Here is a 26,568-nt window from a genome sequence, read left to right as displayed (position 1 = left end):
TACACGAGAATGACCGTTATTCCAAACCCATCAGCTTCCAAATGTTTATTGTTTTCACAATACAAAAAAGAACAACCCAGAGCCCTTGTCTTTGTGTTTGCCTTCAGCTCCCCTTTCAAAGTACAAAACCCCAAATAATCTTCCCGAACAAGTATTCAGCCAGCTTTCCCCTCTCTAGCTGCTATTTCTTTTTCCTGCAGTAGCTCTTCTTCCTTCTTCTTGTGAAGCTTTAGAAGATATTCATCAGGCTCAATTCCTGCTTCCCTTAACTCTGACATGGCTTTCTCCAACCGATGCAATGTACGGGCACTCTGCACTTTTCGAGCTGTGATGTACAACGTAAATTCCTCGAAGCCCATCAGTTTACAGGTATCCAACTCGCAGATATTTTTAACATCTTTGGTTTTGTCCACCTGAGGGAAGAAAACTAAGCCTGACATTTTTTCCAGATCTTCAATATTTACTTGGAACTCAGTCAGCTGGTGACTGAAGCCTATGGGATCATTTGGCACCACAAAAGCCCCCAGGGCCAAGGGCTCTGTAGATGTTCTGCTCCGTCTGGCAAGGACCACCTTGTACAGGTGGGATGGCACAGCTACATCATCCTTCCCAATTACCTGTCAAAAGGAAAGCTATGTTACAGATACAGATCTTATCAGTCAAGGGGGGAGAAAAAAAAACAGACGTGACTAATCCTACTACCTCTAAAAAGGAGCCATAGCATGTAACTACCCATCAAAATCATGTGCAACGTTATCAGGCTAGAAGCTGAGGTGGAAAGCACCCGTGACCAGGTCCAGCTGGGATGGAGTTAATTCTCCCCACAGCCCTCATAGTGCCGTGCTTTGTACCGGTAGCTGGAAAGGTGCTGGTTAAACCCCAGAGTTCTGGCTGCCGCTGAGCAGCGCTCGCACAGCACCAAGGCTGTCTCTCCAACACTCGCCCCTTACCAGTAGGCTCTGGGGGTGGGTAAGATCCTGGGAGGGAACATAGCCAGGATGGCTCACCCGAACTGCCCAAAGGGATATTCCATACCATAGGACATCAACTCAGCAATAAAAGCTCAGAGAAAAGAAGTGGGGGGGCATTTGTCCTTATGACGTTTGTCTTCCAGAGCAACCGCTACACGTCCCCGGAAGCGGCTGGACATCGCCTGCTGATGGGAATAAATCTTTTCCTTTGCTTACGCACACAGCCTTTGCTTTTGCTTTATTAAGCTGCCTTTATCTTGACCCATGAGTTTTTTCCATCTTCTTTTCTCCCCTTCCTATCCTGCTGAGGAGGGGTGTCATAGAGCAGCTTGGTGGGCACCTGGTGTCCAGCCAAGGTCAACCGACCGCAGCACTATTTCACTGCAGCTCCTGATACAGCTGGTCAGGAATGAGCTAGTTACTTCATGCCCAACTCTCTCTCTCAAACAGGAAAAGCCAGCAAAGAGCACTCTGCTGCAGGTTTATTCGGCCACTGTTGGTACGAGTCTTTCCCAAAAGGTTCTCTGCCTTTCTCCTATATTATATCACTGACACTATATTATAATGTTAAGAACAACAATGCAGACAAATGGCTGAAAGATTGATCAGTAATTGCCTAAATATTTGTAAAGATCTGCAACAAGGAGCTCTGGTAGGAGCATGAGCTCAATTTAAATTTCCCAAGCAGATGCAACTTCAGTTATGGCTGAAACTGAACTGGAACCAGATCTGAAAACCACATTTGGCAACAGGGAGTTGGACAAGACCCCAGCTCCCTAATCCTGGTGCAGATCTGCAAGTGCAGCCGACCTGATGGGGCTGTAGAGCTCCTTTCTCATACTGTGCCACGCTGTTAATGCTCGGAAAGCTGTTTTCAGCAACAGTGGCTTCATACCAAGTTCCTGACCTGTTAGTTCCAAATCATGTGGTTTTTACCATGCATTTGAAATCAACTCTAACTCACCTTCTGTCACTTATTTTTTGTATCTCTATTACCCTTACACAGGTTGCATTTAAAAGCTATGCTACCCAAGTAAGCGGTTTTTTTGAGGGGACCTGGATGTAAAATACATACAGTGACTCAGTGTCTTGGAATCGAAGTCTATCCAAAGAAAATGCACCCATTTCTTACATAAATTCACTATGATTCCAATTAAGAGCTTGTACATACTAGGTTTCCTGCTGTATAAATCCAGGAATTTAACTGAAGCACTAGGAGGGAAGGATCAGGACTCTGAATTCACATGAAATCTGTTAAAAGCTCACACACTTATGTATATAGTGGACTGTGTCAGGAGTAAGTGCAAGGGAATACACCTATTGATGATAAATGTAATCTCTCCAGTATTCAAAAACTGATGTGCATGCATGCACTGTATTGTGCTTTTATTTTTCTTCAGTGTTGCTGAACTGAATCTGCCAGACTAACGAAGTTTAACAGGCTCATACATGGAAAATCTGATTTTTGCATAACCCTTCTGCATAACTACCCTTCTAAAATTTGTACTTTTATTCTAATGGCAACAGAAGGAAGAGATGCAGACACCTTACGAAAACTACAAAGGCATCCTTTTTCTTTACATAAAATCCAGTAATTTGGTACAATTTCCAATATTTGCAATACCTGAAAAAGCAAAGACTGCTTGTTTTGATTTTTTGACAGCTTTTGTTAGATACAGTTTAAATACAATTTCAGAGAAAGCAGGTGTTTATTTCACTGCCACAACCGATCACATTAATTGAAAGTATTTTACAAAGTAATCCAGTATATATGTTCAGACATGCTTTGTCCATTTATATATTCATTACAACTCAATCACAAAACAAACACCTCCTATGTATGCTTTATTCTGAGTCTACAGCACTTCTGCAAAAGAAAACATATTTTTAAAACTAAAGTTTGCCTGTGGCTACTGAACCAAGGTTCACATCAGTCTATTCCAATACTTAACTCATTTCAGTTATTAATTATTTCAGTGTTTGAAGTGTGTCTTCTACCTCTCTTGGCAGTTTTTTAAATGACTGGTCTTTAAGTCCTACTGGCTAGACCAAAACCAGAGAAAGTACCTTTAGGAGAAAGGGAAACCTCTGATAAAGTTTTTTCATGTTTTGTACAATGATGTGGTAGTAATGTTACTACTGTCTCTGGCAAACAAATGCTCTTAGGTTTCTTTACTCTGTTACAGAATATTTTCATCCTCTTCCCTAAACTAAGCTATTTAACAGTTTTGCTGTAGCTTAAACTTTTTTTGTTGTGGGGTTGGTTTTTTTTTTTTTACAAAAATTATCTTGTTTATGCCACCAACCTTCTTCTAAATAAAGCTCTGCCTAGACATCTAACAGTCATTGAAACTGGTAAGCAATAAATAAATGCCTTATGCTAAATCTACTTTCCCTTTCAATGACGACAGATGTCTTGATAGGGAAATTAGAAATCCTGAGTGTCAAAGCACTTTGCATTTAGCATTCAGTGTGGGTGAAACCGGAGTTACAGCTCCTCAGGATCAACGGCATAAATAATCAAAACTGAATGACGCACAGGTAATTTTAAAATATACTAAGAGCTACGCATCAACACACTGTTGTATCTGGTGGGTTAAAACTGAGTTACAAAATGAATGGTGTTGGGAGTTGCTGTTTTAGGTAGGTGGCACTCAACATGCAATGCATCAGGGGTGGGAGGGAGGGAGCCAAGAAGCATGAAAAGCCCTGAGGGAGGAGAGGAGAGAGTTCACATTTCCATATCCACCCAAGTGCAGGCAGCGACTGAATCTGCTGAAGGCAGAAGGCTGGAGTTCCTCTTCTCCCCCTGGAGCTCCATCCCACCTCTTGCACGCTCTCCGGGCAGATCAGAAGAGAAGGAAGAGGCTGTGCAGAACTGCACCACACTCTGAAGCTGCTGTAGCCTCCAGAGAGAAGGTGGTAGTGAGCTGAAACCCTGCTCCCCAGATTCATGCTGGGCCAACGACCTCCTGACCAGCAGCATTCCTGTGCACCCTGGCCTGCACTGCCCTTTCCAGGCCTCTTCACATACTTTTTTCCACGTTGTATATATGTATTAAGCCCTCCTTAGCTCAGCTCCCTCCCCTTCTCGACACCTCCCACGCACATACGCGCACCAGCATCCTCTGTCTGTTGTATAAAAGACTAGAGGAAGGGTGAACACGCAGATAGAGCTGCTACAAGTATCTCCAATTAGGGGGTATATGGTGTATGTCAAACAAACACGTGAATGCGTGTTGAGCGAGCTAGCAGAGGGAACAGGGGATTGAGACTGAGGACTGAGCAGGTGGATAGAAAGGCTGGGGAATGAATAGAGCTGCACATAGGTATGAAATGGAAATGCTGAATGCCAGAAGTGGGTGTTAAAGGAAAACAGACCCTGTACTTATGTAATATTATGCAAATATGTATATTCTATGCAAAATAATGCACATTTATGCATAGTATATGCACGTATAAAAGAGGGAAGGAAAGAAGGAAAGAGAGGACTAGTTGAAAATGAAGGAAGGGTTGGCCTTTTGATAAATGTAGTTCTAAATACAACTCAACTCCATACAAGGAATGGCCATACATGCAATTTATGTACCACCTCAGCTCCACATAAGATTTTATTTAAACCCTCAAAAGGGAGCTAGGTAGTGCACAGGCTCTATTCTAGTCCTGTGAATAGCAGCAAACTACTTCTGTAATTACTGCACTGGATGCTAATACTGTTAAAGTGATTAAAACAAACTTCAGCCAACAAAACGGCCAGAGTCCACAAGTGTCCTTTCCTTACACAAAACAAGCCATACAAGTTCTATCCCCAGCTCATTCTGCTGGAAGAGAATACCATCAGCGTGCCTGATTTCTCAAGTATTCATGACAATGAATACATATGTTTTTTTCTGCAGTTTAATGCCTATGTGAACCATGCATAGGCTGCATCACCAATAATTTATGTAGCCAGTGTGACCCAATGATTTTTGTTAAAAAAGGAAATGCAGTTCTGGAGCACACCCTACGATTTCCATCATTATGCTCTGTAATATACCACAATTTGCTTTTTTACTGGAGTAGATACTGAAGCTGCAGATGAATGTTTCCATGGAGTTGGCCCACTGGCACTGCCAGGGAAAAAGTGTGATTCTGTAGAAGTGAAGTTTGCAACAGAAGTAATAGGTAGGAAAAACAACCTCAACAATTCATTTCCTATTGCCACCTAGAGGATTTTCCTACCGAACTACAGGAGTCTGAATCGTTATTCTGATCTGCACCATCCCATTTATCTCAATGCATGCCTAAGAGAGGCAGATAGCATATGCTCCTATTGTAACAGAACGGAAAATGGGTTAAGATTATCCATGCACAGATGCTGACTTTGATTTGTGCTAGTCTATCCACAGGCAGCAGATGATCTTTCAGCAATCAATGCCTGAAACAGCTATCTGTCCCAGCTGGAGAAGAGCAACAGTTTTTAATAGCGTCTGTGATTAAAAAAATCTCATGCACTAATACAAGCAAGAAAAATACAGCAATGGCCTGTTGAAAAATCACTGCTGTCCCACATGCCTTCACACCATGTTGATGACCAGCCACAAGGTAAATTTTTGTGTAATCCTTTGAAAAGTTCAAATTTGCTATTCTTGTAAAATTTTGCTTAATCTTTCAAATTTTCAACAGTCTCATAACACACACACACAAAAAAAAACCACTCAAGCTAAAAGCCTTCTTTTTATAGCATTAAATACGTTCCTTTCCAGTCATCATCTGGGAAACCAATGTGAAATTTCAGATACTATTTCTCTTTGCTGTCTGTATCAGTCCAACGTAAAAATGTTCATTGCCCTAACTTTTTGCAGCTGTTTATTCCTTTCATTTTTGCTTTGCTCTTGTTTTCTTTGGTGATCTGCCGCTGGCTGAAGCCCTAGGACTTGACTGGTGTCATCTAATAATGCAGCTTTATGATAATGTCATTTTCAGCATAGTGTTTATTGTTCTTTATTATTATTAACATTGTTATTGACATTCCACAATTGTGTATATATTTGTTATACCCCTCGATGCCCAATTAAATGTGGACAGCTGTCATGAGGACAGGCCATTAAAATGTGTGCAATTCCTGACATTTAGAGATGTTTACATATTGCTAAAACAACAAATGTGTTGGTAAGCAGTTATACAAACTTAAAGAGCTCACAGGGACAGATAAAGATAATGGTAGAAGTAACATGATTTCTTAAAACAGAGGGAACTCCACGAGCTTTGATAAACTCACTCTCTTAGCTAAATCACTGGACGAGGATTTGTTTTAAGGTTGACTTTCCTCACTATTTTAGCCAAATCATTAAATTGTTCTTAGTCATAGTTTTTAAAACTGGAGTAAGGACAGATTTGATAATATCCATGGAGTGCTTGAGTATCACAATAAATAATGAAGACATTTGCTAATGATATCTAAGGTAAGTTTAAACATGTGGCATTAATTGATGTCACTTTCATGGTGGTAGTCAGATAAATATGGGGTAAAGCAGACCCTAAAACTGACAGTTCGGAGTTTATGAGAAAGAAAACTCCATTCTTACATACAGGAAAAAAGGAATATATAAGGTGTAATGTCAGGACACTTGGGATTATATTAGAAGAAAACAGTGTTAATGGAAATTTTAAAACATACACAAATGTTATCATATCTTCATTTTATACTGGACTTGTTAGAGCTTCCCAGAATGGTAAGAAAATTATCTTCATCTGAAAGGGTAAGAATAATTTTTAAAAGAAAGGGCTCGCAAATCTAAAAGTAGTATTTTGCCACCTAGTGACTAGAAAACGAAAATCAACCATAAAGAGAATTAGCAGAAGGGACTACTGGCCTTTCAGGAGCAAGTGCCAGCTCTGGATTGGCAATTATCTGAGATTCTCTTAGGACCTGGTAAACAGAAATCACATTCAATCATGCCTTAATTGCCAGCACATGCTGAAGAGTTCTTGCATCATAGGGTACCGTCATCAAATATAGTAAAATGGTAACTCCAGAAATTCCCTCTACACTTCAGTAACTCTTTCTTTCTCTGTATAACAAGAGTTTAGAACTAAGCCATAGTGCAAACCAGAACTGACTAAAACCAAGCATACACCCAATCTTCTATGTAACAGTACTTTCATCTACGTCTGGCAGTAATGAAATTAAGATTTCTGTCACATTTCTTGATAGCATTCAAGGACATAATTCCTGTCACTCAAAATAAGACTCTGGCTTTCTCTGAATAGGCATATATTTTGTTTTAGCTATAACTCGTGGCATGATACTGGCCAAGACCATCAGATATTTTACTGTAGATAATATCATCCCTGCTGATAGGGCTCTCGCTGATAGGTTTGACAAGCCAAATCTTTATTATAATTCAATACTAAATTCTGTATAGAAACAGACTTTCTGGCAGTATAAAAAACTCCCTTTGCTATCAGTACAATTTTATTTACTTGGTCATTGTGACAGCATCAACTGCCTTCGCTCCAGTTCCTTTTGGATTTGTGTTACGCAGTACTGACTGTTGATAGTTTTCTCCCCAATATCTGAGAGAACTCTGTCAGATGGCATTGACAACTGAGGGGTGTGAAGCCAGACCTAACAATACAGAAAATAGAAAATACCACAGATAAAAATCATAGTAACAATCTGCAACAACACTGCACAGACAAGCACTCCAAAATGCAAATGTATGTAACTTCAGGAAAATTTAATTTGTTATGGCTGGTCTGATTGCTATCACCAAATCATTTGGCCATCCTAAACAAGGCAGAAAGAAAAAAAAAAAAAAGGAGAGATATTAAAAAAATATCTGTGCCTAAATACATAGTTATGGCATTAACAGACAGACACCCCAAAATCTTTCTTTTGTTTTTTTTTTTTTTTTTTTTTTTTTTTTAAATAAAGAGGGTGTATATATGCATGACAGACTACTACTTGCACAGAATCTATTTAGGTTACTTAACATGGAATTCACTACAGTCCCTATCACCACTCTTCTTATAATAAAAGAACCTTTGGATGGGTACAGTGCTAAATAAAAGTAACCCCATAAATCTATCCTGCACCTTTGGTGTCTCCTCTCCTCCAGTCTTAACCCAGTGCCTATTAATTTCATTTGTACATCATGTCTAAATTTAGGGCTGACAGAGCTCTAGTCATTTACACCAGCTGATCTAAGATCTAGCTTGTTGAACATAAGTTTTATGGGACACGTATAATGGACCTAGATCCATAAGCTGCCTGTGTAGCCTTGAGTCCATTTGGAGCAGCCAACAAATGGTAGTAGTCTCCAGGTTTATTTCCTCCTTTAAGAAGGTTTCCTATTGTATCTTGGATTAAACCTCTACTACTTCTGAAAGTTGACTGGGGAAAACCTTAAAGTACCATCTTATATTTGAGAGATGCAATTTCTTTCCCAAGGACTTACTTGCCACAGATCTTGATCACAAGTAAGCATATCTTCCAGTACAGTTATTGTGTATCTCTGGTCCAGTCTAGCCATTCAATTTTGAAAATTAAACAGCAAACATGATTCCAGTATGAACCTAGTATATCACTAAAAAGTACATAAAAATGTCTTCAAACAACAAACAAAACATTATCTAAACTGTACTTTCATTTGCCAACCAGAGTCAATTCTTCTTAAATTGGTATTTACTACCATGGCATTGGGAATAAGAAGGGTGGAGCATGGAGCACAATGCAGGAGAATTGCAAAATTTGTATTTCAAGCACCGAACCGGCTGACAGAGGAAAATCACTAAAGTGACAGTCCCTGGAGAACACTAATGTATAAAACAAGACAATGTCATTTTGATTTGATCTGGACAAAACTGAAAAACCTGCATCTGCCTCTCCAATGACATAGAACAGATTTTTCCTGTTGGCATCCTATTTTACATATATTCTCAAAATATGTTTTTCAGATACCAACCACGGTCATCAATCTCCTCTTTGCAATAAAAGCCTCCACTGGAGACAGATGAAATGACAGAACGTATCTGAGGATACAGCAAGTTCAGCCAATAGATAGAACAACGCTGGCATCTAAGGAGTTCAAGGTTAATTCCCTTTCTGGAATTAAACAGCAAATGGTACCAGAGTCCAAGCAGGAACTGGGATCAATGCCATGACCGATGCTCTGTTTTTCCTCTATAGTGATCTAAAAATAACCTTTTTGGATGTCTGATGAGAAAAACACCAGCCTGTAAAGCCATGGATACGTATTTCAACACTCCTTTGGCCAAAAAAAAAGGAAACTAAGATTGAAAAAAAGATCTGAAGCAAATCAGTGCAGACACATTCACTGTAGTACTTCTGTGCTTGCTTTTTTCCACAGTTCTAGTCTCAGAGGAGAAGAAAAATATTAGAAAGGAGCTCAGCCTTAATAGTCACATTGCCAGATTACAGGTTGTGAGTTTCAGCACTATTGTGAATACTACAGCACTTCTCCTTAAACAGCACATACAAAGAAAAATGACATCTTCTCACATCAGCTTCATAAACCCAAACAATGAGGACTAAAAGCCTTTCATTTCTAAGTCACTTGTTTGAACCTAGCAGAGCTCACTCCGAAAGACAGCTAAGAGGTACCTTCCCTTCCCAATCAGCTACCAACTCTTAGTGTTCTGGCTTTAGGGGAAAAATCCCAAACTACCAAAATCAATGGCAATGATTGCAATTATATCCGAGGTATCTGTTTGAAAATAACTTCTCTCCAGTGCACTGGCAAGCTGTGTTCTCCCTTCTAAGTGTATGCGTTGATGTAAGAAGAAAAAACCAAAACAAAATAAAAACAAAACCAAGTGACCACTCTACTTCATTCTGAAGTCTTTCTTCCCAAAGAGAGCCCAATGGCAAGCACAAGAACTTGTGCCATAAAGAGATTTAAAAATAACCATTTCTCAGCCTGTATTTATTTACACTTAAGAGTGTAGCCAAAGAGGACCTAAATCAAATAATTTAATATTTAAAACAAAATTAAAAAAAATGCCCCAAATCAACATTTTACTTTTTCCACCTGTAGACAGCATTATCTGTACTTAAATACAAATCAATTTACATCATGAATCTCACTGTAGGAAGCTGAGTAAAGGATTTATGAACGTGGTCAAATGGTGAAATGAAAACATGAATACCATCATTCCACTGTTTTCAATCTCACACTGAACTTCACTTCATAGTTTATATTAAGACCAAAACTGATAAAACATTCATAAAAGACCAGAGTTGTCATCAAACCCAAAGATGATGAAGACATCTTGGCAACAGACAAGAACAGAATGATATGATAATCAAAGCAGCATGGACATTTTGTGCCACTATTATTGCATCACTGTATCCTGATATCAAGTTATTTTGAATAAAGGCAGTCAGATGCAGTGCCTGCTCTTATTTTTACCTGTGGAATACTCAAATTTACATTTCAAAACCAAAATGGAGTCATAATAATTTTTCATAAAAGGTAATTTTTCTCTTCTAAGTAAACACTTTCCCTAGAGAAAAACTAGAAAAAGATAACCAAGATTAAAGTGAAGCAGTTGATAGATGATTCAACTGCTTCCTGGAAAATAATTTCCAGTTATAAAATGTTCAAGTCAGCTCAGGATTTTTAATTCCTTGCTATTTTAAGATGAATATGTATTTTTAGAGATAAAAAATAATGCAATATCCTGACACCTAAAAGGAGGCAAATTCCAGCAAGCTATGTTCAAGCCTGGAGAACTCTTACGGTACCATTCTGCATGACAGTAAGCCAAACACTCAGCTCCAGACTGTTGAAAGGGAACATCTCCCTCCTGCTCCCAGCTATGTGCATTTGGACATATCTCATGCTGTCACAAGTAAGTGCTGGGCTCCTCTGTGTGCTGCTCTCTTTCTATGGCAGTAGAAAACTAGCCCAGTAAACAGAGTCCAGTATGGATGGTCTTCTATTGCACTGCATAATTAAGCATCTTCTGGTAAGATCTGACAGTCATAAGCGCTGGCAGACAACGAAAAGGACTGGAAAGTATAATGGGCAATAGCAAAGTCAGCAGTCTCTCTTTGGGTGCCAAGGAACCACTGCCAGTATCAAGCTGGCTTTGCCACTAACTTATCATGTCACATTGTTCATATCCCTTAACCACGGTTTATTTATCTGCTTGAAAATGAGCACAGTTGTCACCTTCCTCACAAAGATGTGCTGAAGTTGGAACTGATACTGAACAAGAAAAAGATAAATTATCATTACTGCATTTTCATATGCATAACATGTGACTGGGAAAAAAGTAACAACAAACCCAAAATCAAAGTTGTGATTTCATCAGTCAAGGTTACAGACATGTGCGGGTGGGGACATAAGGGACAGTTTTTCAAGAATTAAAAAGGTAAGAGCAAGCAGGAAAAATTACATTCTACCATGACTGAGTTTCAAGTTCAATCAAATGGAAATCAGCTGTGTATTTATAATGGAGAAATAGTGCCTAAATCTCACCACTAAAAATGCTGGTGTTGAAATCTGAACATCCCTCTTCTCTTGTGTCTCTCATATTCCTTTGAAATAGGGGCTTGTTATAGCAAGCTTGTTCACTGCTCTTCAGAGAACTAGTTGGATAGCTGAATCACTCAAGAGCTGAAGCTGTAGTTGATCCGAGTACTTATTTTCAAGGAAAAGTGTTTTTTTTCAAGAGGCGAAAAATACAGCATTTATTATTTGCATTATGCTACCTTTCATCTAGCAGCTGAAAACAGCAATGGTATCTCATTACAGTAGGGGCAGAAGGTAATACTTCCTTCCTTGAATACCTTACTATGCTCAGATCCTACAGATGACTAAACACATGCTTACAGTGAGTAAGTCAGGATAAGCAATAATAAATTCACCTCTCAACCTGATAGCCTCTCCTATCTATCAGCGATGGTTTCTAGAGACTGTGCACTATCAATCCTTAATCTTCAGAGTATTTTAAGCAGGTAATAAAAATGGGGGACCAAAAATAAGAAGAGGGGGTACAGTACTGTGAACCAGCGATTACACTCCATTCACCTAAAAACTACTGAACTTGAATGAAGTCTTTCAGTTGACTTTGGTATGCTCAGAATCTCAATTGCATGGCCTCATCTAAATGATGCATGTGGGGTATCAGCAAACAACTGCTTTTGAAATGAATGGAGCTCAGACATTTCAATACCCTGTACAGTTTTGAGAAACTCACACTAGCTTTGTATTGCACTGCTTCTAAAATGTATCAATAAATGATTGAACAGATGCTTACACATCAGCAAAACCCACTAACTCTCTGCTGAAATACTGTCATGTATTATGGAAGTCAGAAAACAGTTTACTGCAGACTGTGAACAAACATTTAATAGATCTCTCTTTGGAAATAAATTGTTTTTAAATTATACTTTTTCATGTGTAGGTAAGATACAACATCTCTACTGAACTTGTCCCAACTAGCATTGGACATTTTGTACATTTTGCATGTACTACGATGTTTAACTTTATCAAGCTACAGTATCAATTTTAAATAAATATAGTATTGCCACTGCACTGTTAACCCAGCAACATAGATACATACCTGATAAGTAACACTCTTCTTTCCATCATCATTTGTTTGAGGCAAGGTCAGAGGTCCAGAAACTACCCAAACATCCTCAAATCTCTCAGTCAATTCCCGACAATACATTTCCATTCTGGAACATATTTGTCAGATAGGGTAAAGTCAGCTGGGAAAATTTAACATAATAATCTTTGAAACATACTGTGAAGAGCAAGATGAAATACTGACAGTTTGGGAGCATTCTTCCAAACTCATGTGACCGACTCACAAGACAAGTCAAAGAAGGTCAAGTGCAGGCCCAAGACTTCCCACTTGTCCCAGGTTCACTTACTTACAGACAGGCATGTGTTATCACACACATTTGAAAATGGTTTCTATAGCCTTACTATCTGTCCTGAAAATCTGAGTTCCCTCCTTACTCCCAATACTTGACACTAGAAAGATGCTGTTGATGGTCACTTCAGATTAGTAAATTACTCATTTGAAACAGCAGGTTGTGAGGTTTTTACTTCAAAAGGTTTTACCACATTACCGGATTTGCATGTTCCTCCCCGAGGAATCAATGCCCTGCAACAGAAAGATCTTTTCATAGCTCAGAGTATTTAGGAAAGTTTCTACATGCCATTCTCACTAAGTCTACTTACTGTTTTTTTTATATAAAACTGTTTAAAAATAAAGTACTAACTCCAGAAATACTAACATTATTTTTGCTTCTTAAACTAATTGATTCAGTTTACAGCATAAAATATTTCTCCAAATAGGAAGGTTTCTGGATCACACCCATTTTACATAAAACAAAAGATTATAGTCCACCTTTGATCTACAGCCCAAGTGTTATAGAAATCACATACAGTGAGCACCCATCGGCCCTTCACTAAAGACAGAGCTGCACTTCACTCAAATGGACAAACAGACCAGGACACGAGACAGATAAGCCCAGCTGATCTGGCTCCTTACAAAAGGGAGTTTCTGACCAGTCTCTGTCTCATCCCTGTTCCTCATGCCTGTCACTTGGGCTACCGTTAGCACTCTTCATCTGTCAATAACCCTCAACAAAACCAGTCATTTTTTGTGCTGGGTTAGTGAGTTAAATCAGCTCACACAAATCAGAATTAGCAGGAATGAGCCTCACGAATCTGAATTAGTAGAAACGAGCCCTTTCTCCTTTGGTAATAGTGAGTTGCCATGTGATATGTCAAAGCATTGACTACAAGCTAATTTTTTTCCTGCTGTCGTCAGCTTTGCTTCCAAGCAGCTCAGCTCCTCAGGCTGTCTCCCGGCATGGCAATACAAACACCACCTGGCACAACGAAAGAATGGGAATAAATGCAGCTAGGGAGAAAACTGCTTTTGGTGGCAGCAGGGACAGAGATCAGATTACAGTGACCATGAAATCACACTCAAAACATGACAGAAAACACCAGCAAAGAAAGAAGCATCCATGTTGGTGGGAACAGAATGAGGAATAAATACTGAGGTGCAGTCAGACCACACTGCTGAAATAATCTAATAGCTTACTATCTAATAGCTTGCTGAAAGATGCAGTCCTGCTGTCCCCTTTCCTACTGCTCCCCTTGTCTGCCTCAGCTGAACAGTCCTACTCCATCTTCCATCTCTACACTCATCTCACCAGTTGATCCAATTTTCTAATCTGGCAGAAACATAACCAAGCAAAACAAAATGCGAATCAGTTTAACTGGGTTAGCAAATGGAATTGACTTGCCACAGTCAGGTTAATACCAGAGCTGGAAGTGGGAAAGCAGAAAAAAACCACATGGCTGGAGGGTGAACACTGCTTTAAAAAAAAACAATAGACTGTTAAACTAAGTTGTATTGTCTACCTGCACCTCAGAAGACAATTTAAGAAGCAAACAATTAAAAAAAGAGGAAGAGAACACTGAAGCCAGGATGGCATACAACACATGTGAAACACAGTATCCTTAAAATTATTTTTCGTTAAAAAAGTAACTGACAAGTGGCACAAACACCTGGTTCATGTATTTAAACTGTGGGGATAGGTTGCTGGGGTTGGGAGAAAGTGATAATAGCTGCTTAAATTGTAGGACTGATAGTGCCAATGGAGATTTTTGAGCGCTCCCCATGATTTCCTGAATAGGAAGAGATCCTGCTCAAGGGAAATAAAGAGGGTTTCCAACCTCGAATTGGTACGAATGCCTAGCTTTGGTATAGGGAAATTTTATGCTCAAATAGTTGAGGTATTAAAACAATAACAAAAAAATCTCTTAAAAATGTTACAGCATTTTATTTGTCTATAAAACAGAATAACCTTACTGAATGCCTCATATGATTTTATATGCATTCTTGTAAAACTGGAAAGCAGTGTGAAGTTGAATGATGATGCATTTTTGATAGACTTTTAGTACAATACTGTACATAATTTTGCTAACCTTCCCTTAAGCAGATCTTGTGAAATTCTTTTTTCCCTCCTGAGTCTTAACATTCTGTAAGTCCTATGCAAGAAGCACTGGATGAATGCTACTTTCATTAATGTGTTTCTCTGCTCAAAGGAGGGAAAGAATAAAAATCCTACATGAAGAAAGTCTAAATTTATCAACCACTCACTTCTCCTCAAAGCCAATCCAGCCAGCAACCACAAGTGACAGAGAACTGCCTGCCTACTACATGGAAGCCAGCACTTGAAGGAACACCTAAGACCTGAAGTAGTCACGACTCAGTGGGGAGCGCTCAGTTCTTCAGTTCAAAGTGAACCAACATCCACATACAACGATGTGAATACTCTCACACTGGAAGCACTTTTTTGAGGAAGAGATGTTAAAGTGAGATCTAAACCCTTTCCTTGCTTCTACTGAATTTTCATTAAGGAGAGATGTTAAGCCTGGTACCTTTACCCACATCAGCCAGAAGTAGTAATTTTGTCTACTCCAAATAAATGTCCTCTACAGTTTGACTGAATAAAGAACTAAAGTAGTTATTATACTGTTCTTGCACTGTGAGGATTGAGCTGTCTTTTATTTCAGAGAAATTTCCTATGATCTCTACAGATAATTTATAAAGTGCTCGAGAATAGTTAGATGTGATGAAGTGTTTTCTATTTATGCCAAGGCCTGATGTTTTTCACTTAGTTTACTTACAAGTAATCTCTCACCTGTTCCAAAATCCAGCATTATTTTCATAATTCTGAGGCACGATGTTCGACAGATAAAATGTTTCGGCCATAGCTCTCTGCATAAAGAAAGTAATATATTTTATTGAAACATTTACAAGTTGTAAACACACTTTAGAAGTGTTTTGATCAGAATCTTTCTAGTTTAGTTGCAACATTATCAACAAAAGATCAGATAAAACTTAACTCAGAACATCTACAAAATTATTTTGGATTAAGAGGTGCCTAACAGAGGTGTAAACCTTGCAAAATGTATCTACTGTTTGGTTGGGGTTTTTTTGACAGAAACAGCACTAGAATGTCCAGTTCTAGAGGCACAAGAAATACTATGTCACCCAGTGTCAGTTTTGTAATGTCTTTGGAAGCAACTAGCTACTCTTCTTTTTGAATGGGAAGGATGGTTTCACTCATGCTTTTCATTTTTTTGACTGCCTAATGGTTAGCTTTTTCTTTCCTTTACAAGAAAGGTTTTTTTTAAAAAATATTCATCAATATTTTACAAATACATAACATGTAGGAAATGAAATTATTTATGAAACCATAATGGTCAAATATCTACATATATGCTTAATTTTATCTTTAGAAAGTGTCATAAACCTCTCTGAACCGAAGCCCACATATCTCCAGATGTGAAGAACCCGGTGCTAGAAAACTACACATATAGAATCATAGCATATAATCATAGAATGTTTTGGGTTAGAAGGGACCTTAAAGATCACCCAGTTCCAACCCCCCTGCCAGGGGCAGGGACACCTTCCCCCAGCCCAGGTTGCTCAAAGCCCCGTCCAACCTGGCCTTGAACCCTTCCAGGGAGGGGGCAGCCACAGGTTCTCTGGGCACCCTGTGCCAGTGCCTCACCGCCCTCACAGGGAAGAATTTATTCCTTCTATCTAATCTAAATCTGCCCTCTTTCAGTTTAAAAGCATTACCCCTCATCCTATCCCCACACTCCCTGATAAAGAGTCCTTCCCCACCTTTCCTGTCCCCCCTTTAAGCACTGGAAGCCACTCTAAGGTCTCCCTGGAGCCTTCTCTTCTCCAGGCTGAACTCCCGAACTCTCTCAGCTCGGCCTCCCAGGGGAGCTGCTCCAGCCCCCCGAGCATCTTCGTGGCCTCCTCTGGCCCCGCTCGAGCAGGTCAATGTCCTTCTGATGTTTGAGGCCCCAGAGCTGGACACAGAACTGCAGGGGGGGTCTCACAAGAGCAGAGGCAGAGAAACACCTCCCTCAACCTGCTGGCCACAAATGCAGGGAAATATAGGGAAAAAAATTTCCATGACCTTAACCCAGAATCTTCATAGGTCCTGTACTTGTCAATACTTTTCACCTCCTACTTTTTCAAAGTGAAGGGGCTGACAGAAGTCCTTAGGTTAATGAGCAAACACTATCAACACTAATTAAACTGTGAAATTAAATGTTTATAATGCTGTATTTGAAAGTTAGTAACATCTCACTGCATTTCAAGCCAGGTTCAGGATCTCTCTGGACAGGTAGCTCACCAGATATCCCAAATAAATAACCACAAAGGCACTTCCAGTAGAAATAAAACAACTGGTTCTTTCATCCACCACATGTCACTATGCCGTCACTCTGCCCCACTGCATACTACTCTGGCTAGCAGAAATACAAATTCAAACTGCTTCTTAATTGACAAATTGCTGCATTATGCACATTTCACAAGAGGATCCAATAAATCCAAGGCTACTTTGTTAGTCAGCCAAAGCATTAGGGCATGCTTTTCTTACAGCTCAAATAAATGGCAGGTGAAGACATTTTACAGACTGAAAGAACTACAGCAAAAGAAGGTTCTAATTTACCTCATACACATTGCCAGAAAGGAAAAAGCCTTTTAAATCATGCAGGCAATCCCCTTGCCAATACAGAACAGTACTTAACAGCATCTTTGCTTTGCTCAATCTAGCCTTAAACATTTCAGCACCTGTTGGCCAGAATGAAGTCATCGTTCCCTGTCTCCCTTTAACGGAGCTTCAGAAGATACTTCCGAAGTTTGTTTGGTGATGGTTATCATCTTTATTTTACAGGTAGACAATGTGACATACAAGAGGTCGAGAAAACTTGCTTAACACTGTACTGTACAAGATATACTCACATCATGTCTGCCAAACAAGCTAATCTAGGTATGATTTAATGAAGAGAGGTATGTCACCAGAGGATGCATCTGATTTAGACGCCTGAAGCAGACTGTGAGAGCATCCTACAGTGCTCAGTCAGGAATAGACCTTGTAACTCCAAGTCCAGGTCTGTGCATCAATAATGAGATCATGTTCCATCTCAAAACAAACTGCAAAAGGAACATCACACATTAATTTTAAGAGTCTTTTGACCCTTTCCAATTGATAAACACAAATTAAAAAGAAAGAAAAAGAATCCTACTGTTGAAAATTTGTTATCGCCCGCTGGTGCCATGTGTCCTCGTGACCATCCACTCCCAAGGTAGTCTTCATTGACAGCACTAAACATTAGAGGGATGTTAGGATCCGGTCTGAATTTACAGTGCCTTCGGTCTGCATTGCCTGAGGAATAACACACTAAATTGTCAGGTTATCATTAAACTGTCATAACAAGACAAAAAGAACTGGTTTTGTCATATCTTGTCAAATGACCCATGCTTAAGGATTCAATACCTTAATCTAAATTGAGTACTTTTCTTCTCAACTATACAATAGTACAATTCAACTTTAATATCTGTGCTCCAGTCCTACATTCATTCTCACTACACATTAGAAATTCTAGCATGCTGTTTTATAGAGAAAAAACAAAAGCAAAGTACATCGGCCTTATCATAAATGCAGATTACTACTAAAAGCAAGATTGCTAAAGATATAAACCAGTATCGATTCATTTTTTATGTTAGTGAAGATATACAGATCTTCACTAGCTGTAGTTCCATTTTTATGTTTGATCCGCTACAACTATTTATTTTTTTTCCAACTCTAGCCTGGAAATAGAATGGGTGCATCTTGATAATGTTACACTTGGCAAAATAATAAACCCATTCAGGAGAAAGTCTTCAGTGTTTTGTTCTTCGTGGGCACAGAAATAAGAGAGAGCTTTCCTGTTCCTTTTCAAGATTCCCCTCCTGCCTTTCCAGACACTTGGGAATTATGCACAAACTGACTAGGCTTAAGTCTTCTGGTAGACAAAAAAATTTTGGGGGGAGAGTTATCAGGGGAACTAATTTCATCGTTTCAGAGATGTCAGCCCACTCTTAAGCTGCTGTCTTTCCTGGGAAGCCTGTGTCTTCTTCACAGATTTACTGGCCATACACCTATATTTGTGTCCTTGCACTGTGTAGAGTCCCAGTCAACTCCTTGGAAAAGATGTTACTCTGAGTGGGCTGCAACTCTGAGAGCACTGCATCCCAAACACTAACTGCTTCCTCGGAAAAGTGATGGCCAGAAGAGACTTGCATGAATTATTCTGGCATTGACAGCCTCCAATAAGACACCGTCTTTCCTACAGAATGGCCTGGGACCCAAGAACATCCATAGTTAAGGAAGGTGCTCCAGAGAAGCAGCGGAGGCATGCTCAAGGGCTCAGCTGTGCCTGTGCAATGGCTCCATGCAGGCAGCAGCACAGTGTGAAGTTGGAAAATTACTGGCCTAGAGCGCCATCACTGTTGCCCACAATTGTTTTTCCCAAATGACAATATAATTCAAAGTATCCACAACATACTGAGTTTTTTCATTATAAAATTCAGGGTGTCATCTTAGGCATAATTTCACAGATACAATATACAAAACCGTTACATAATCTCTTAAAATTGAATCAGGGACTGTACACACCAGAATTCTCCTCAAACTTGGCACATTATAAAGCACTTCCTGTTGCAATACAACATGAGGGGTAATTTTCAATAGTGATCACTGCTAGTTGTTAAAATTATTCTTTCTTCTATAGCTGGCTGTGCATACACACACAAACTGCACACACTCTGGCTTTTTTGTCACATCAATATTATCACTGAGCACACATGCACCCTGAGCTTCCTCGTGCTCCGTACTGAGAACAAAGTGTGGTACACGTTCTCCGCTCAGCAGCTCTCTGAAAAGCCCGAGAATATGCAAGGACCAGGAGGAAGAAGGGGAGGGGTGGGAAATGAGCATGCACAGGGATAATGCATCTCCTGGAAACCAGTGCCTGTAAACAATTTTCTCTTTTTTGCTGACCATCTGTGCATACGTCCATAGAGGTGATGTCGGAGAGGTGGTCAGCGCATCTTCACGCAGTGCAGGGAGAAGGAAGGTGCTTCACTTCTCTTTTCTTTTTTGGTAAAGTATGTGACATGATACTTCAACACAGGATTCATACTTAGGAAGCAACACTGACAAGTTTACAAGTGTGCAAAACATCAGAATTCTGATTCTTAAAAAATATTTAATCTAATTATTTAAAGTGTAATTTATCAATTAAACTTGAAAAATGGAAAAATATATGCTCATTTATTCTCTGTTCACTGTTTTGATAAAAACAGCTATTTTATTATCTGTTCACTGTTTTGATAAAAACGGCTAATTTCTTCTGAAACCACTTTCGTCCATCTCATTTACATGTAAAGCTACCTTCTTTCCAACATGTTTTTTAAACATTCAAGTTATTACTTATCACTGAAATACAATTTTTACATCATGTCCTTTCAAAACTCCAAGATATGGAAGGGTTTTGTGACCTTCCCCAAACAACACAGTTCCACTTCAAATCTCTACTGGAGTAGCTATCAGACATAAATCAGAGCTGAATGCCTCAAGATGCTTAACTTCAACTTGCAAGTCAGTTGCATCTGAACATTTGGAAAACATTTTAACAATTCTGCTGTGAAGGCCCACTTGAAAGTATGCCTGGAATTACTGCTTTCTTCTCAGAAAGAAATGGAATCAATGATGCTACTTAGGGGTTGGTTATAAATATTTTCAGGATCACGCTTTTAATTTTGAAAGGTAATTTGAAGACAGTGATTAAGATATATTTAGAGGGGTACTGCGCTCATAAAACATTTTACAATTATACAGTTACCTCCACTACTAATAATTTCCCTTATAAAAACTGAACTAATGCTATAAACTTAATTTACAGTGACTGTATACCACTCATATTTCATTCACCACTGACAGCAAAAAATCACTGAGCCTCTGACTTGCATAAAGAACAGGGGAGAGAGCATTAGATAATGCACATCAGCAAATACAACAGAACTGCATCAAAGTAAATAATGGCTGCAGTGAGCAGGTAATGGCCTACCTAGCTTTGAACAATTACAACTGTTGATGACCTTTGCTCCGTTTTTATCTCACAAATGGACATTAATCTTTTCTTTCCATTTTGAGTAAATCTCTTTAAGATCTGTAGATGAAACAGTCTGGTCACTAAAGGTGTTGACTCCACAACGATTCACACATATGGGGCAGTACCTAAACTGACATAAATTGGATCACAGAACTAACTACACTAGCTAAGGAAGCAAGAGCAATTTTTATGCTCTTGAGCAGTAACACTGGACTTTGCAGGTCTGAATCAGGTAAGGAAAGTTTAATTTTCAGTGTTTCATCTTTTCTCCATTCATATTTAGAAGAGGTAAGTTAAACTTCCCTCCTGCGACATGACTTAAGAGTGTTCACACTGACACAGCTATATTGATCTGGTGCTTACAGACTGTTTCATAAATTCGTAACAGATTTCTCACAGAAGGTATCTCCAGTTCTTCATTCCTCCCCTTCATACTCCGCCTTTGCCCATGTGTATCAGGCAGGCTTTAGGACCTTGTACATTCAATACCAGACTAGTTCCAACAAGAGAAAGAACAATGAAGAGGCCTGCCAACCTACAGTGACAGATTTCTTTTAAATCATTGGCAACATCAGCCTTAATCCTGTCATGAAGCTGACATCTGCCCAGAGGCCTGCTGCCTCCAGTGGGATTGTGAATGGGTGGAAAAATTCATACTTAGAGAACACTATAGGATTTTACTCCCTGCCTGCTCCTGGATCCACCTTCTGTGAACAGCAAAGCCCATTCTGGGAGTCACAAACGTAAGTAAATAAATACCTACATACCCAGTGTCTTCTGTTTTGAAATATGCTCTATCACCCATCTAGGCACTCGTTTTGCCTGGTCATAAGACAGTGCATGATTTGTGTAACATCTGGTCTCTGTTCCAGCTTCAGGGAATCCATATTTTTCCAGCAGAGATTCTTCCACCAGTTCTAAGAAGAAAAATAAACAGAAAGCCATCCAAAGATGAAATGTGACCAGTGATGACATTAAGAAAAGCATCTCAGTGGATGTAAACATACTATATAAGGAACTAATTGAGGTTAGTGCCACAATTAAGACCTAAAAATGTACTGAGAGCATTCCAGTGAAACTTCCTTCTACCAAAAAAGTTATGCTCTTCATTCTGTCCTCATATGAGGATCTCAACGCTAGGACTATCTCATCCACTCCAACGCCTACACACATCTACCCAGCACTTGCTCTGGGCTGGCCTTCAGAGGAAAAAACAATCAGATATTTGGGGATAAATCAGGCAACAAGGAGTTACGACACAGGACATCAACACACACATTTCACCCTTCAGACTGGAAAATGCACTCCTCCTCACAAACGGAGATGTATGAGTTGAACACAAGTGCAAGTCCTGCCCTCACCAGGAATGCCTACACTCTGCTGAATGAATGAAAGCTTCACTTTGAGACTTTTTTTTTTTTTTTTTGCAAGGAACATTTTTTTCTCTCATAGAGGAATATTTACATCCGTCTCACTGACTTCCTCATCCTCCAGCCATCTGTTTGACAGCAACTCACGTTTCTGGAGCCATTCTTCCTGTGCTTTCCAATGCTCCGATACTTTTAAAGCCTTCAGGCTGCAGAGAAAACCATTCATTCCTGCCAGGGCCTGGTGCTCCCCCAGCAGCCCCCTCCCCACGCCTTACACCCCCACGGTTTTCCCCCACAGCGAGCGGGCCATGGCTACCATCCCTGCCGACCTTGTCTCCCCAGGGAAGCAATAGCTGAAATTTAGTTACAGCCTGACCTAAACTATGTGTTTAGAAGTAAACATATATGTATGTATATATATATGCATGCATATAGTATGGGGACATGACCAGCTCACCCAGCACAACTGCTCTCCACTCCCCACTGCAAGACGGGGCGTTTGCAGCCATCGCGGCCACCGCACAAAACCGCTTTTCCTCACTGGTCACCAACACCTCGGCGTGAGCAGGTGCAGCAAGGGAAGCTGCGTTTTTAATTCACGTTGCAGCCCAGCACCCCCAAATAACCTCCTCCCCGCCACAGGGGACTCCGCCCTCCCTCCCTGGCGGCCCCAGGAGGGAGGCGGCGGGGAGAGGGCTGCTCTGAGGGGAGGGAGCGGGTTTAGGGGCTGAGGGGGGAGGGTGCCTGTGGGGACAAGGGCCTCGCTGAGGCGCCGTCGCTCCCGCCACACGGAGCCGCCGCGCCCGGCCTTCCCCTGTACCCGCAGCTCTTACCCTCCGGCCCGACTCGCCCGGGGACCGTGTCCGGCTGACTCCGGCTGCGGATGAACCGCCACGTAGCCCAGCACGAGGCAGCGGCGCCCGCCGCAGCCCCGCAGACGAAGCCGCCCGCGAAACGGCGGCGGCGGGTGAAGGCCGCCATGGCGGCGGGGCGGGCGGCGATTCGCCGCGGCGTGCTGCACCGCGGCGCCCCCTGCCGGCCTCGCCGCCTCAGCGCGGCGGCCTCGCCGTGAGGAAACGGGGGGAAAAAACGACGCGCGGGGAACGAGCGAAGCGGGATTTGGCCGGGGGCTGCGGAAAAGGGAGAGCGGAGGAGCGGGGTGCGCCCTCACGGGGGTTACAGGGACCTCCCGGAGACGGGTGGCTAAAGTATTCCCCAGCTACTGAGGCGGGGTGGGGGGCAATAGCCCAGGGCCCCGGCCCCAGAGTAAGGTGCGAGTTGGGTTTAGTCACCATTTGGTGATTTGACATCGGGCTTTTTGTCAGGAAAACCACCAGCCCAATTATTACTGTTTTCCCCTCACAGGTGCCTGTTACTGTTCATATTGGCCTCACGTGGGTCCACTGCAGGCATTTCCAACCCAGCACCAAGCAAGAGGCATTTCTGCTGAAAAGAAGGACCAGCTCAGCAATGGACTACAACAGAAAACGAGGGCTTTGATGCAAGCAGCTTGCTTGGAGAGGTCTGGCTATGCTTCAGTTTGCAGCTGAGGGCACCTTCTTGCCTCATGTTGTGGGGATTACAGAGCTCACTGTGTTGCTAAGAGTACGGGGAGCTCAGGCTTTTGTTTTTAAATTTTTTTTTCCAGGTCCAGTCCTCTTGCCTCACTGAATGCTGTTCAGTGCTTAGCTGAAGCTGAGGAGGGGGGAAAAAAAAGGCCTAACACCCATGGTGTACGGAAGGTGCATCTCAGTTCTGGGTCCAGTGCTCACCCTGACAGCAGCTACCTCCTGTCAAAGCTATTGCCCTGACTGGGAACCCTGCAGCACCTCTGCATGTTTGCTAACAGCATCCTTTGCCTGAGGAAACACCCAGCCGTCCTCATCAAGGACCTGGTCGTGCAGTTACCATGGGCACACCACAAACAGGGGCATGCTGGTTCATACTGTCCACATCTCTAATAGCAGCTATACATTTATTGTGACTTCCAGCAACTGTTAAGGAATTAGCGGGCAAGTTCTTATAAATCAGGTTGGAACCATTTAGGCACTCACTGTCCCTTGCTCTCTGCTCCTCTGCTTGAGCTGGTGGAAGCGAAGGGCAGATGCCTCACTGCAAGGTCCTAGATTTAGCACAACCTTCCCCCCGTCACTGGCAACTGCATCTACGTTGTTGGGAGTTTGTATTGATACAGCTTAACATATATTTAATGCTCTGCGTGAGCAGTTCTTCACTGGGCATGAAAAGCGGTGCTACCACAGTGCTACAAGAAACAACACCCTTAAAAGGACACAGCGATTCAAGCTATTTCCCTCTTCCCTTTGGAGGATTTCACAAATGGTGGCTAGTAGAGTCCTCAGCTATGCCTTTGAAGGGATTCTGTCAGGGATTTTGGATAGCAGAGATGCCATTAAAACGGTCTTCTGTAAAAAAGGAAATACTCCAGCTAGATGCCAAAGTCAATAAAATAATTATTTTTAACGTCACATCAACAACAGAAGTAATTATTTGTAATTTACTGTTTATTTTCATATACAAAAAGATAAACTTGAAATAGTTCTTTCTAGTTTTTTTCCTCCTATTTGTTGGGGTGTAGCTGCTTCACACAGGGCAAATACTACATTCATACTGGTTTATTCGGACACCCAGTGCAAAGCTGAAGCAGCAAAACTCCAACTTGGCAGATCTAATTTCAAACTTGAGACTCATTTCTAAAATACCACAGTAAAAAGGAACAAAGATCCACTGCAAATTCATGAACTATGATACAATGTTCTTTCCAAAATGTCTTCATTTCATAACTGCAATACAATGGATGTCTGCATTAGGCCATTTTATGTATACATTTTATATATATATACTTCTGCAGAATATATATATAAAATATACATATATAAAAAATCAGCACACTTCAATCCAAAAGGGGTTACAGCAACGAGCTTAACTCTCTGTATACTTTTTTCTTTAACAGGATACTTTAGTATAACTTTTGTTAACTCAGTAGTACAAGCTATCTCTGTTCTACATTTTTATAGCTACAAAAGTGAAATATAACCTACAACATTTACATTTCACATATCTTGGTATACAAACAGTACTTATTGAATTTGAGCCAAGGACCAAAAGACTCTTTAAAAATTATTTCACCATCTGATAGAGCTTCCTGTAATTTACACTCAGTTTATTCTGCAATCTTCTAAATCATTTACTTAATCTCATAGTCTGAGTTTAAATCCATTCAAACTGGAAATCCTGGAGAAACAGGTTACTGCAAACTCTTATGTATACTCTATATATACAAGTTAAGTAACACAGCGTAATAAGACTTAGCTATTTATCCTAAAACTGATATACACATATTTCACTACGCTAGACAAGTCTTAGGATTTTTATTTTATTTCTTTAAATAAAGCACAAATTTAGAAGTAGCTGGTAAAACTTACAATAAGATGGTTTAAAATGACAAATGGTTAGGGTGAGATTTCTTTCTGCTGGTGCCAAAACATTTTCTTGTGAGTTTTGTACTATGCTGTGTTGTTTAACTGTATGTGTCTAATGCTACATGCAGAAAGCTCTTTCCACAAGAATTGACATCAAACTGTACTTAAGTCAACTTTACAGTATAAAATTTGTCAAACTTAAGGACGAATGTGAAAATATTAACAGGTGAAAGATCAGACTTTCAACTCTATCATGAAGATCATGCAGAATTCATAAGCAGATAGTTTGAGCAGATTGACAATGGCATTGTGCGGACTTATGGCATAGAATTGAGGTCAAGAATGTTACTTAGTTTGCAGTAACCACCTCCTTCAATTCTCATCCACCAACAGATCAACTTTTGCATCATAGTTATTCCATTGGAAGGCCAGCAGTGTTGCAAAACGCCTCCTTCTGGGAGATTTTTAGTACTTTTGTAAATGACTTACCAAAGATAATCATAAACCATCGATAGCCATGGAAACAATAGACTCTCAAGGAAAAAATGGGGAAGGAGAAGCATCTCCTTTTCTTCCTTTAGTAACAGTAAATTCATTACTAGTACTTAATTAAGTGAACTACTAGTAAATTCATTGCTATTTGGAATAAAAGCTACTATTTTGCCCAAGCAAAATGCAGACTGCAATGTTACATCAGCTACATAGATACAATTAAAAACAGACATTTGGGAGGGGAACACGTACAGTAAAATATTAATGAAAAGAATGGTCTTTTTGCTTT

General features: G+C 40.4%; 1 protein-coding gene across 1 annotated transcript; it reads right to left on the bottom strand.

Moving 5' to 3' along the window:
• Positions 1-30: 30 nt before the first annotated feature.
• On the bottom strand, positions 31-23,367 carry EXOG (exo/endonuclease G). The gene is made up of 6 exons (XM_042801866.1): positions 23,181-23,367; positions 21,745-21,894; positions 18,068-18,207; positions 15,658-15,734; positions 12,549-12,663; positions 31-617 (listed from the first exon to the last, which is right to left on the bottom strand). The coding sequence occupies exons 1-6, from the start codon at positions 23,326-23,328 to the stop codon at positions 156-158; spliced, it is 1,092 nt and encodes a 363-aa protein (XP_042657800.1). The 5' UTR covers positions 23,329-23,367; the 3' UTR covers positions 31-155.
• Between the last annotated feature and the right edge of the window lie 3,201 nt (positions 23,368-26,568).

The sequence above is a fragment of the Tyto alba genome, unplaced genomic scaffold (assembly GCF_018691265.1).
Source record: "Tyto alba isolate M040663 unplaced genomic scaffold, T.alba_DEE_v4.0 Super-Scaffold_38, whole genome shotgun sequence".
Lineage (NCBI taxonomy): Eukaryota > Metazoa > Chordata > Aves > Strigiformes > Tytonidae > Tyto > Tyto alba.
This window is presented reverse-complemented; position numbering and strand designations above follow the sequence as displayed.